Source organism: Arvicola amphibius, chromosome 2, assembly GCF_903992535.2.
Source record: "Arvicola amphibius chromosome 2, mArvAmp1.2, whole genome shotgun sequence".
NCBI classification, from domain to species: domain Eukaryota; kingdom Metazoa; phylum Chordata; class Mammalia; order Rodentia; family Cricetidae; genus Arvicola; species Arvicola amphibius.
Genome location: NC_052048.2, coordinates 103,485,822 through 103,498,828, shown reverse-complemented (window position 1 = coordinate 103,498,828; position 13,007 = coordinate 103,485,822). Strand labels below are relative to the sequence as shown.

General features: G+C 48.1%; 1 protein-coding gene across 1 annotated transcript; it reads right to left on the bottom strand.

The window, feature by feature from the left end:
* Positions 1 to 2,208: 2,208 nt before the first annotated feature.
* Positions 2,209 to 12,506, bottom strand: Rnaseh1 (ribonuclease H1). The gene is made up of 8 exons (XM_038320597.2): positions 12,328 to 12,506; positions 10,221 to 10,336; positions 9,098 to 9,268; positions 6,798 to 6,897; positions 5,186 to 5,240; positions 4,781 to 4,865; positions 4,236 to 4,360; positions 2,209 to 2,805 (listed from the first exon to the last, which is right to left on the bottom strand). Exons 1-8 carry the CDS (start codon positions 12,453 to 12,455, stop codon positions 2,719 to 2,721), a joined length of 867 nt encoding a protein of 288 aa, XP_038176525.1. The 5' UTR covers positions 12,456 to 12,506; the 3' UTR covers positions 2,209 to 2,718.
* Positions 12,507 to 13,007: the final 501 nt, after the last annotated feature.

Below are 13,007 nucleotides of genomic sequence, written 5' to 3'. Positions count from 1 at the left end.
AAACCCTGTCTCGAAAAAGAAAAAAAAAAATCTGCAAACAGGATGAGAAAATAGAGAGGAACATGTGTGTGTACACACACACATACACACACACACAACACACAAAACCTAGGTACAGCTGCCTGTACCAATAGTCCTAGCACTGGGGAGATGGGGACAGGTGGATTACTGGAGCTTGGCTTGCTGGTCTAGCTGAATCAGTGAGCTTTAGACCCACTGATAGAGACTGCTTCTAACCAAACAGGATGATGTGGGGCTGGAGAGAAGGATGATGGCTGAGTGCTTGCTGCTCTTACAGACAGATCAAGGTCAGTTCCAAGCACTCACACTGGATGTTTACAAGTACAACTCCTGCGGACCCAATCCCCTTCTGGCCTTGCAGAGCATACACACACACCCCTAAGTGAAAAAGGAAGGCTTTTCTTGAGGACGCGCTCCAGCTGTAGTCTGCATCCATGCCATGAGACACGGGTACGCAGACTGACCAAATGGACTATCATCTATTTCCAAAAGCAATTCTATGAATCCCACACCCTTAGACTACAGTCCAATTTGCAACAGTGTCATGGGACTTCTCATGTGATAGATATTCTTGGCGGTGTATTATCCCAGGGTTTGAGCACGGCCCTAGACTATGTAAAACACATCCGGAGAGCTGGCTTCTGTCCTCCAGCCAATCTTCACATCAAGCCAGTATCGAGGCCTTTGCGCTCTATATAACAACTTTCAGAAGTTATCAATGGAAAGGGGCTGGCTCAGAAAAGGGACCACTGGGGAGTGCAGACAAGACAGGGTTATGGGTGGTTAAAATGGTCAAAATACACTATGCGTGTGTTTGAAAATTTACTAAAACCTATAACACATATGCTATTAAATTTTTAGAAGTGGAGAATGAGACAGACAGGTGGCATACTCTGCAGCCTACATACACGGTGTGAGCGGAGATGATGCAGCTCAGTAGTAGAGTGCTTGCCCACCATGCTAGACTCTACATTCAGTCCCCACTAGAGAAACACACAGATAACCATGTTGAGAGGTTTCGTTTGGTGACATGGTTTCAGGTAGCCCAGGCTAGCCTCAAACTTGCTATATAGTCTAAGTCGACCTTGAACTCCTGACCCTCCCTACCTCCTCTGCCTCTCAAACCCTGAAATTCCAGGTGTGTGCCCCACACCTGGTTCTAATACGGGACTCTGTGCTAATGCACGCGTGAGCAGGTGTATCTGAAGACACAGGACACTGGTGTCTCTGCTCTGTTCTCTGACCATTCAACATGGAGCTCAGGTTTTCAGCCAGGCTGAATGTTCTACAAGCTGCAGCAGCAACTCTGCAGTCTTTACCTCTCACAGTGCTGGGGTGACCAAGCATGCTCTCATCATGCCCATCCTGTTACATGGTGCTGGAGTTCTGAACTCAGGTCAGGTCCTCAAGCTTATGAGGCATGCAGTTATCCATTCCCCCACCTCCATGCAGGACAGTTAGCTGGCCTTACTACACAGATCCCTCACCAAGCCAGCAGAGATGGATACCAGTCACCCCAGCCTCACTCAGGCCAACACCCCGTCCTCCCTGATACACGCTACCACAGTGACAGCCTGCAGAGTGAGCTGGAGAGTGCGGGAACTGCGGCTGGGACTGGTTCTCAGGGATGACTCCACCTGCCCTAGGCTCAGGCAATGGCCCAGCGTCCCACTCTAACGAACTCAGTGTCAGCTCAGGTGACAGCACTGTCTTGGTGTCCCCATCATCCCTGTCTTCTCTAGAGCAAGGCTGCACAACATTCCATTTCTTTCTTTCTTTCTTTTTTTTTTTTTTTTGGTTTCTCAAGACAGGGTTTCCCTGTAGTTTCTTGAGCCTGTCCTGGAACTAGCTCTTGTAGACCAGGCTGGCCTCGAACTCAGAGATCCGCCTGCCTCTGTCTCCCGAGTGCTGGGATTAAAGGTGTGCGCCACCACCGCCCGGCAACGTTCCATTTCTTAAGGGCCGTGAGGGTCTGCCTAAGAACAATCTGACTAATCACCCTGTTTCTCTAGACTAATTTCTCAATTTCTAGTTTTAGATAGTAAGAGACAGTTACCTTTAACAGTAACTTTAAAAACTACATGATTTTGTGTAATTCCTGTATACTTTTATTATAAAAATAAATAAGGATAACTTTAAACATGTTTTAAATTTATACGGTATTTTTAGGAAAAATAGCCAAAGAAATCCAATAGCAATATATTTATGCATCTTGATTTTTTAAAGTTCTCAGCTGTCCCTCAAGGCGGTCCAGGAGCCAAGGTCACTTGGGCGCAGGCTCTGCCTGGCCTCAGACCAGCCTTGGCTTCTGCATGGCCATGTCGTCTCCGATGCACACAGAGACCCAGGGCGCCTGCAAGGGCAGGAGGCTTGTACCTGTGCACACCGGAAGGAAAATGAACATTCTGGAACCTTTAGACCACATCTACTGACCAGTGTCTCACTGATTCCTACTGAAATCAAGCTGGAGCATTTTCGGCCAGATAACAACAAATCAAACAAGAATATCAGACCCACAAGGCACAAAGGCTGAAACTTCCCAGAAATGTGAGCTCAACCTCCCCTTTCCATTATTTAAGCACTTCTCATCAAGCTGTGTCACAGGTCATGGTTGAGTCTTCCAGCTGTGGCCTCACTGCACATCAGAACAAATGAACAGTCACTGCCTCGGGTCTGAGTGTGCAGCAATCACTTTGCTCAGTTTTCAGATTGCTTCGCGCCTTCCCTTGCCAGCCTGTCAGCTTCTTCGTTGCCCACAAATCCCGAGTGACCAGGAACATGCATCTGTTAAAATAAAAATCCCCTTTAATCTTTCCTGATGTTTACATGTGCTGCAAAGCTCATGTTCACAGCCCCGCCTCCCCTCCCCGGAAGGGGGTAAAAGACACTAGGGCTGCAGCCATGGGCTCAGCTAATAGAGTGTTCCTCCGGAGTGCAGTCCTCGGTGCTACATAAACCGGGTGAGTGGCATGAGCCTGCAGTCAACACGGGGAGGATGAGAGACTCAATTGAGACCACCCTGGCTACACAGCTCATTAGAGACCAACCTGTGCTACAACTGCCTGCCTCACCCAACCACGATACTCAAGGTGACAAAAATATATAGACTATTTTGTTAAGAAGTTCACTGTGGTCCCCAAAACAGAACTGGCTGTTGCACTGTTCTTGAGGGGAGGGGCACCAAAACTAGATGCTAAGACCTTACTGCTGAAGACAACACATTCCTTGGCTGTAGGACACAAAGAAAACAACCTGAAACTGATCTGGAAGCTGCCTCCCTGCTGGCTAGCTTTCCTAGCTTGGGAAGGCACTGTGTAGGTTGCTGGGGAAGAAACATGCCGTAACACCAACCCGACAGGTAAGAAGTACCCACTAGAATAACAGTGACAAATCTGTTTTGAGGTGACCATCCGCCTTCTGAATGGAGTTCCAGCCCACCCCACAGGAGGACCTCACACCTGGTGCTGCAAACCTGTGAAAGTCGTGTGCTGGGCAGTCACAGGCCCAGTGGGAAAGCTACTACTGTCTCACTAAATGCCTGTGGTTTTGCTCGTAGATTAGTGCTGCTGGCTTAATTTTTTTTTTCTTTTTCCTGCAGTGGGTGGCGATTATTACAGATCCATAACTGGCCTGAGATAAGTGACTGTTGAGAGCTCAGCCATAAATGGGACATCAATGTCACCTGCTCCAGGGCTCAGGCAGGATACATCATGGGAGAAGAGGGAAGATATGACAGCCAAAGAAAGGAGTGGAACTGAGACATGGCTACCACCCTCATGAACTCATCGGAGCTGTGGTTAGCAGCACAGGGTCTGCCCAGAACTGGACCTGTCAACACTGTCCTGATGCAGGAGGGGTGCATGAGGTCCCCCCACTCCCTGGGCTTCTTCAGGTGGTTAGTGCTTTATGAGGGAAGACAGACTTCCTTCAGGGCTGTAGACACTACTAAGTGCCCATGCTTCTGTACCCCTGTGAACAACCGATTAAATGTACTGAATCACAGGAAACACAGAAAACCATCAGAGGAGGAGAGAAGGAGGAGTGGGAGTGGGTACGCACCAAACATGATGTACACGTTCGATGCCGTCACAGTGAAACCCATTCTGTGTCTAACACATTGACTTGGTGGAAGCTGCTGCTTTAACCTGGCCACAAACCCTTTCCCGACCCCACCTCTCAGCTAATTTAGGTCGTGTGATGCGCAGTGGACTCACCCACTTGATGTCCATGCCTTGGCTGAGCTCGTCCAGCTCCATGAAGTCCTCCTTGTTGATCACGTCCTTCCCCGTGCTCGTCCTCCAGCCGTTCTTCTTCCAGCCCTGGACCCAGCTGGTTATCCCTAGGGAACACACGCTCACGCTCATCCATCAGGAGGGCCTGGCCTCTCCTGGCCCCTCATCTCTTCTCACAGTGGCTCCTCTCATTCCGAGTCAGAGCCTGGACAGTTCCCTTCCTTAGGTGCTTTCCCTTGTTCCTTCAAGCAGTCCCAAAGCCCCGCCTTTCCTCTCCCTGATCCAATCAGAGGAACAAGGGGCTCCATGCGCTTCTGCTCAGCCACTCCAGCCCCAGAGCCAGCATGCTGTCACCCGTAGATACTAACTTCCTGACCTCAGGTGACTAAGCCTCCCCCGCCCCAAGACAGCAGACCCAGATTCCTATTCTTCTGAACCTGAAAAGCCCAACATCACCCGGGACTGTGACACTACCTCTTTCTAGGAAGAAAGGCCTGTTTTCCTTCTTGGTACCCGGATAGGCTTACCGTTGATGGTGAACATGCTGTCTGTGTAAAGAACCAGCTTGCTGATGTTCTGAGCCCTGGCTTGCATGATGGCTTTGCAGGCTGCCTTGAAAAAGCAAGTCCACGGTCATGCTATGTGGAAAATGCTCGACTCTCTGCATTACCCACTGTGGGCTCTAAGCCCGAAGCCCGGCTCTGTCTGTGTCACCATGCTGCCTTCTCTATGTGAAGAGGCTACACTTACAACGCCCCCATGGAACCACGGGAAACGATCCTAGAGCTCTTCTAGAGACTTGAAGACTGCTGTTAGCCTACGTGTTTCTTGTGGACTTTCTATATCTTCTATCCAAGACAATAAAGAAGGGGAACAAGACTGATCTTGTGTCATGTGGAGGAAAGCCAGACCCACAGTTATCTGGCACTTACATGGATCTCGGCTCTCTGGTTTGTCTGTCGCCCAGGAAGTCTAACGCCTACATTTCTGTTTCAAAACAGTGCAGAAAAGAAAAAACAAAATTACAATGCTAAGTCCTAAAGCGATTCTTCTCAATAGATAATAACAAACTAGTGTTTACTTTCAACTGAAACAGAAAACCTACACACGAACAACAGCCTCGAAAAACAGTTCAGGGACAAGCACCCATAAGACCCTGGTCCAAGAGATGGGCAGTGGTGGTGCATACCTTTAATCCCAGCACTGGGGAGGCAGAGGCAGATGGATCTCTGTGAGTTTGAGGTCAGCCTGGTCTACAAGAGCTAGTTCCAGGACAGGCACCAAAGCTACAGAGAACCCTTGTCTCAAAAAATTCAAAAAACAAAACAAAAAAAGGACCCTGGTCCAAATATCAACCTTTGCAAACAACACAAACTTAGAAAGCCATACACCTGTAATCCCAGCACTCTGAAGGCAGAGGTAGAAGGATCTCTGTGAGTTGGAGGCCAGTCTCTGATCTACACAGAGAGCTCCAGGACACCAGGGTTGCAGAGAGACCCTGTCTCAACATAGAAAGAAAGAAAGAAAAAGAGAGAGAGAGAGAGAGAGAGAGAGAGAGAAAGAGAGGAAGGAAGGAAGAAAGAAAGGAAGAAAAAAAGAAACACATGGTAGTGCACACTTTGACAGGATTTCTTGAAAGGCCTGGACTACCATTGCCCAGCTTGGTGTATACTTTAATCCCAGCACTTGAGTGGCTGAGGGAAGAGAATCTCCACAAGTTACAAGTCAGCCAGGGCTACACAGTGAGAACAAAAAACAAAACAAAAACCCTTATTACCTGAGTTAATTAATATGTTGAATACAGGTAAATATTTAAAATGGAAAAATCAAAATACTTTTTAAATTAATGAACAAACTAAGTCTGACAGCAGTTCCCGATGAACCTCAAACCTGGTTAGAGAACCTCGGAGGTGGCTGATAGCCGCCACTCCGTATCCCTCACTGCAGGGACTGGGTAAATGTGAATGGTCTAGTTCACACCTTTGGCTGTGCTTTCTGAGTGTCTCTAGGTTAAGCATCTTCAAAAGTCTAAAAGTCAAAAAAAAAAAAAAAAAAATCTAAAAGTCACCAGGTGTGGTGGTACACGCATTTAATCCCAGCACTTATGAAAGAGAGAGAGCGAGAGAGGCAGGAGGATCTCTACGAGTGCCAGGCCAGCCTCATAGCGAGTTCTAGGCCAGCCAAGGCTACATAAGGAAACCCTGTCTCAGAAAAATAAGTCAGTGATGGGATGGGTTCTGAGCTGGTACCCTGTCCCTTCATCGCTGTTGGCTGGCTCCTCTACACACACACACACACACACACACACACACACACACACACGTTATGACTTGTACAAACTAGGCACAGGGAAACAACACCAAGTCTTGGCATTTGGCACTGTCAAAAACCAAGCTGCCTGGCACTGACATAAATCAAAGCTGCTCTTCTTCTATCCCCACCAATGCTCTTTACAGGGCAGGTTTCACCAAGAACGCATCAATAAGCAAATCCTGACAAGACTTAGTAACAACGTGGTGTTCACACTCAGCTGTGTTTACTTACAAGGGGTGGCCTGGCCCCCAGTAAACGCCAATTCCTGCTCTCGCTCGATTCTGCCCGTTACTGGAACAGCAGCCATCCGTGTAGACAACAACAGACTCTCCTGTGAGAGGGAAGAGGGAGGATACTGCACCAACCTGCTCAACACTGACCACCGCTTTATTTTTCTGTCCAGGATGACAAGGATTCCCGCCATGGGGTGTGGCCACTTTTTGCTTGTCCCACATGCCAGGTGAGTTAAAGACAGAACTTCCCACTGTGAGACAAACTTATACCTCAAACTTGTGGCTCAGTTACTTTCACTCTCAAGCTGTCCTTTCAGAAAAAGAAATGCTTGGCGGGATGCTGGCCCCATATGCTAGAAAGTCAAGTTTGCTGGCCAGTGGTCACATTTTCACTTAGCATGTTTGCTACTAACTATAAAGTAGTTCTCATCTCTGCTTCCTCCTTTAAACACGGCTTGCTCAAGTGGGAAGGGCAGACCTAGGGCCACTGTCAGGCCTGAGTGTGGTCAGCAACACCCTCAGCAGAGTACAGGAGAAACTGAGTGGGAGAGGGGACATCAGAGACCACCTGCACAGGAGGCGCTGTCCAGAGGTCAGCTGCCTGAGCACAGCAGGATCAGGGGAAGATGGGGAGCAGTGTCCCTCAAAGAGCAGAGGACGATGACATTTGAGCAGAGGCTGGAACTTGGTTTCTACCCATACAACTAAACCCTCCTTGAAGCCACTAAAGACACTGCCAAGTGACAGCTGGCAAGCTGGAAATGGCTCACTCCTTAGGTTCCTGCCAATGAGTGACCGAGTTGGGGTTTCTATTAATCTGATAAAACATCACAATCAACATCCATCACCAAAGGAAGTCAGGACAGGAACTCAAGCAGGGCAGGAACCTGGAGGCAGGAGCTGATGCAGAGACCATGGAGGAGTGCTGCTTACTGGCTTGCCCCCATAGCTTGCTCAGCCTGCTTTCTTATAGGACCCAGGGATGGTCCCACCCACAATGGGCTGGCCCTTCTCTATCAATAACTAATTTAAAAAAATGACTAGAGCCTGTTCTTATGGAAGCATTTTCTCAACTGAGGTCCTGTCCTCTCAGACGACTCTAGTCTGCGTCAAGCTGACACACCTGTGCAGCACACTGAGCAGTGAAAGGACCCGCTCGTCTCAGGAAACCACCCATGTCTACTCTCACTATGTCTACTCTCCCAGCTCCAGTGACTCTCGGCGCTGTCCCTGGAGGGAAAGCACAGATGGCTCCCTCTTGGCAAAAACTCAGGACACACCAAATGCTGATTCATCTTTAAATGCTGCCTCTCCCTGTTCCCAGGCATGCAAGACAAAAGGAAATTTACATACTGTAGTTACTAAGAGCACACAGTTGCCCTTGGAGCTAAACACAGAAAGAGCCCAAGATCTCTTTTCCTCGGGACCCAGTGAGGTCTGAGGGTTGGACAAACGGCTTCAGGCTGGAACTGCTCAGCTCTAGCAGACACCTCTGCTTGGGCCCTGCTCCTTCCTCTGCCTCAGCAGCCTATGGCTATGTGAGGGTTCCCCAAGAATTCCCAAAAGATTAAAGATTTTTGCACTGTTTGATTATATATAAAATAGTGGCCTCTTTGCCAGGACTGGCTGCAAAGAAACCAGATGGCTGGGAGGCTAAAGAAAGAGGATAGCAAGTTGAAGGCTAGCCTGGGCTTCAAAGGGAGGAGTTCAATGCCACCTTGGGTAACTCAGTGGGACCACACTGCAAAATAAAAGGTAAAAAGGTTAGACCGCATTGATATGAGCCCTGGCCTGTTGAGGAAGAAACCAAAGGGACTTTTTGTAATGCCCTCTCTCCAAAATAAAAGATCTCAAATTTCTAGAGAATATTTACAGAAGAAAACAAATAGGACTAAAAATCAGCTGAAATTACACTGGCTGCCTATATCCTTAATCCCAGCAGTGGGGCTGCGGCAGGAAGCTCTCTAAGTCTTGAGATTTCAAGGGCTAAACACTGAGACCCTGTCTCAGAAAACCACCACCAACAATAAAACAAAGAGCTCAAATTCCTCTCACTTAGAAAGGAAAAGATTTCATGCTGACTGTTCTTTTGTTGTAATTATATTAAAATTTTTCAACCCACCAGGCAGTGGTGGTACACGCCTTTAATCCCAACACTAGGGAGGCAGAGGCAGGCAGATCTCAGTGAGTTCAAGGCCAGCCTGGTCTACAAGAGCTAGTTCCAGGAAGGCTCCAAAGCTATACAGAGAAACCCTCTCGAAAAACAAAAACAAAAAATTGAACCTGAGAAAGGCATACCCATATAAGAAAATGTGTCCTTGCTCACTGGGGGATCCGGTTCCGTGTGTTCCGTGTTCCGTTTGGTGTGCTTTGCCCCTGGCTCTGGCAGTTCTTCCCCTTCACCCAGAGGCTCCCGAGGCCGCTTGCTGGTCTTCACCTCTGAGTCCTGCACATGTGTGGTTTCCTGCCCTGAAAGAGATTCTGACCATGACCCAAAACCAGAGACTACATGAACCAGAGAGGGAACGACTGAGAACGAACCATCCCAGACTCTGGCCCTGTAGGAGCTCCAGAGAGGCCAAGGTTCCCTCTGAAAATAAATAGTAATAAAGGGATGAATAAATAAAAAGGTCTTGACACTTCCCAAGGGCTTCAGACATATTTTTTTAAATGTTTATTTATTTACTATGCATACTGTGTTCTGTCTGCATGTATGCCTGCAGGCCAGAAGGAGACACCAGATCTCATCACAGATGGCTGTGAGCCACCATGATGTGGTTGCTGGGAATTGAACTCAGGACCTCCGGAAGAACAGCCAGTGCTCTTAACCGCTAAGCCATCTCTCCAACCCCTTCAGACATATTTTTGTCACATGTTCTAAATTAGAGTCAGCTTGCTCACCTTAGTCATGCGTGTGCTCTAAATCTGATGTCCCTTATAGTAGGCCTTCAGTTTCCAATCCTAGGCACCATACACACCTGGCTGAACCACACTATTCTTTGTAAAATTTACTTTTAATTCTGTGTTCGAGTGTCCATCCCTCCTGAGCTACGGGGGGTCGTGATGTGTCACCCGACATGGGCACTAAGAATCAAACTCTGATACTCTGAGTCAGCTCTCTAGTCTCTGAATGACTTTTTTTTTTTTTTTTTGAGACAGAATTTCTGTGTAGCCCTGGCTGTCTTGGAACTCAATCTATAGACCAGGCTGGTCTCGAACTGGGAATTCTGCCTGCCTCCCGAGTGCCCAGATTAAAGCCATGCACCATCATTACCCAGCTTGAACCACTATTCTTAACTCTAATCTATACAGGGAAAGAGAGATAGATAATCATTTCATCTCCTCTATGGAAGCAGATGCAGTGATATTGGGGAATCAAGGAGCTGTTAATAGGTTAAACTACCATACTAATGTTACATACCCTTTGAGCCTTCTGGGCTTGAAGAGTTCCTGACAAAGGCCCAAGCTTCATCTTCTGTGGCAAATTTCTTAAACCTGGCAGCAGGAAACCGGTCCACCTGCGCTCTGCACTCACTCCTGGAAGAGTGCATACATCAGCCCAAGCTTTCTTCCCTCTTCAGTTTACATCTCCATTTGTTTTTTTTTTTAACTTAATTTTATTTATTTATTTTTGGTTTTTCAAGACAAGGTTTCTCTGTAGCTTTGAAACCTGTCCTGGAGCCGGGCTCCAAAGCCACAGAGAAACCCTGTCTCAAAGAAAACCAAAAGAAAAAAAAAAAAAGAAACCTGTCCTGGAACTCACTCCGTAGACCAGGCTGGCTTCGAACTCACAGAGATCTGCCTCCCGAGTGCTGGGATTAAAGGCGTGCACCACCGCCGCCCAGCCAGTGTCAAGTTTTACAGAAGGTTTACGTTCACAAAAAACAGGAACAGAAAGTCAAGAGTTCTGTAAGCCTCTGCCTCCAGAAGTTCCTAGCCCACTGTTTCCACTGCGGCTCACTGACGATGCTGTGAAGTCTACAGGTTTAGTGGATGTAAAATGATGGTGACATGGGTCCACGTTACACCATTCCAAACAACCTCACACCTGAGAAATCCCCGCCTGGAGGTGGGGATGCATGCCTATAATCCTACACTCTAGAGGCGAGGCAGGAAGATCACCTCATTCAACACCACCCTAATCTATATACATACAGGTCTAGGTCAGCCAGTGCAGCTTAGAAACCCTGTCTCAAAAATCACAACCCAAACCACCTTGGTTTGGGAGTACACGCCCATCATGCCAGCATTTGGGAAGTGGAGACAAAAGATCAGATGTTCAGGGTCATCTTTGATTATAGCCAGTTCAAGGCCAGTCGGTCTCCAAACAAAACCTGTTTTTCTCACATTCATCCCTCCCTCTGTTCTAACCCTAAAAACACTGACTTGTGCAACAATCTCTGCATTTGTTCCGGGATGCCATGTAGTTGGAAACATGCACTGTAGACCATTTCAACCTGTCTTTTCTCTTAGCATGATATAGTTAGTGTTCCTCCACACTGTTGCATCTTTAATAACTCTTTTTCGGTCTGCATAATATACCTCACAATTTAGCTCCCTTTCGGTGTTAAGACTGGCCAGCCCATTCTGCTAAATGCCATCCAGGAAGTACACTAACACCATAGGGTCTTTCACAACTTCACTGTGTACTAAAACTTTGTTAATCTTTAAGAATCAACCAAGTCGGGCAGTGGTAGCAGGCACTCCCCCTTAATCTTCAGAGCTCTGGAGGCTGAGGCAAACAGATCTATGTGAGTTCAAGGACAGCCTGGTCTACAGAGTTAGTTCCAGGACAACCAAGGCTACAAAAAGAAACCAAGTCTCAAAAAAAACCAAAAACCAAACCAGAACAAACAAAACCAATCACAGAAAAAGGGCTCTCTTCGGAGACATTTCTTCATTAGTACTGTCGCTGCTGAGCCCACGGAAATACACAGGTGCACAGAGACAAAAACCCTTGACATCAAAAGTTTATTGTCATGTAGGCCCAAACCTGGGTTCAAGACCTGATTCTGCCACATACCCGACCCATGACACTGAAAACATCATCTGCCTTCAAGGGCTGCTACAAGGATCCAAAGGCAAGGACTAGCTTCTAGCTTGAGACTCTCCCATCTCTCGCCCCCTTCCTCCTCTCCTCTCCGTGGTTTCCTTCCACAGGCCATGCTGACCTCTAATTTGATGCTCCTGCCTCAGACTCACCAGTACAGAGATTACAAACAATTGGCACCACTCGATTACCCTGTTTAAAAACAGGAGAAGCTGAGGATGCAGATCAGCTGCTTGTTTATCTGCAACCCCTGAATATAGGGAGTGAAGGCAGAAAGACCATAAGTTCAAGTTGGTACAGGGGGGTCCGGTCTCACAAAACACCCACAGGAACGATCAGCACACGGGAACCCTTGTGTAAATTCTGGTCTGCAGTGATTATGCGTTCTCTTTAGTAGTCTTTGCCTGCAACACGGGAGGACTCGACAAGCCGTTTGGTGTTTAGAATAAAGAAAGTGCTCCGCCCGGCTCCGTCTCACCAGCTCAGGAAGACGCCGGTCTTGCGGCCTCTCCTCACCGCATAGAACATCCCGAGCCCGCAAATGCCTCGTCTCACGTGCACGACGGTCAGTGTCACGGTGTGGGACAGCGGCAGCAGCCAGCCCATCGCTCAAGCCGGCAAGCAGACCTACATGGCAATTTGCGAGCCTCCCGCCAGCCGCCGATACACTTCCGGCGCTGAGACATGACGTAAACGAGCGTGGTTGGGCGGGGCCTGCCGCGGGGAGGGGCGGGACTTAGGATTGTTTGCTTTGTGTGGAGGTGGTGAGAAGGTAGGCCTGGAGGCTGCGGTTCCTCCGCGGAGGGAGCGAGGGAAGAAGGAATAGAAGGATGGTGTGATGGGTGGATGGATGTGAAGGCAATGAGAAGCCCTGCGAAGCTACACCCGTTATCGATACCCACCTCTGCAGGTCATGGTTCCCCTCGCCTCCCATCCACCTCTGCAGGTCATGGTTCCCCTCGCCTCTTCCAGCAGGACAGGGCGATGGCCATAGGAAAATGAATAAACACACAACATCGTTTTGGCCATATAACTAAGGGAATTAAGCACAGTCACTGTAGAAAAATGGGAGATCCTTTTATGATCCGAAAGCAACTGAAATTTAAAAATATTCCCCTTGAGGGGCTAGCAAAACGTCTTCAAAGGTAAAGGTACTTG

What these genes read in the sequence shown, in the direction of transcription:
- Rnaseh1 (XM_038320597.2), bottom strand. Translation starts at nt 12,455, where the DNA reads ATGGGCTGGCTGCTGCCGCTGTCCCACACCGTGACACTGACCGTCGTG. An exon ending in ACCAGAGAGCCGAGATCCAT is followed by an intron (nt 4,866 to 5,185) that starts GTAAGTGCCAGA and finishes TGCTTTTTCAAG; the next exon opens with GCAGCCTGCAAAGCCATCAT. An exon ending in CAGCATGTTCACCATCAACG is followed by an intron (nt 4,361 to 4,780) that starts GTAAGCCTATCC and finishes TGTGTTCCCTAG; the next exon opens with GGATAACCAGCTGGGTCCAG.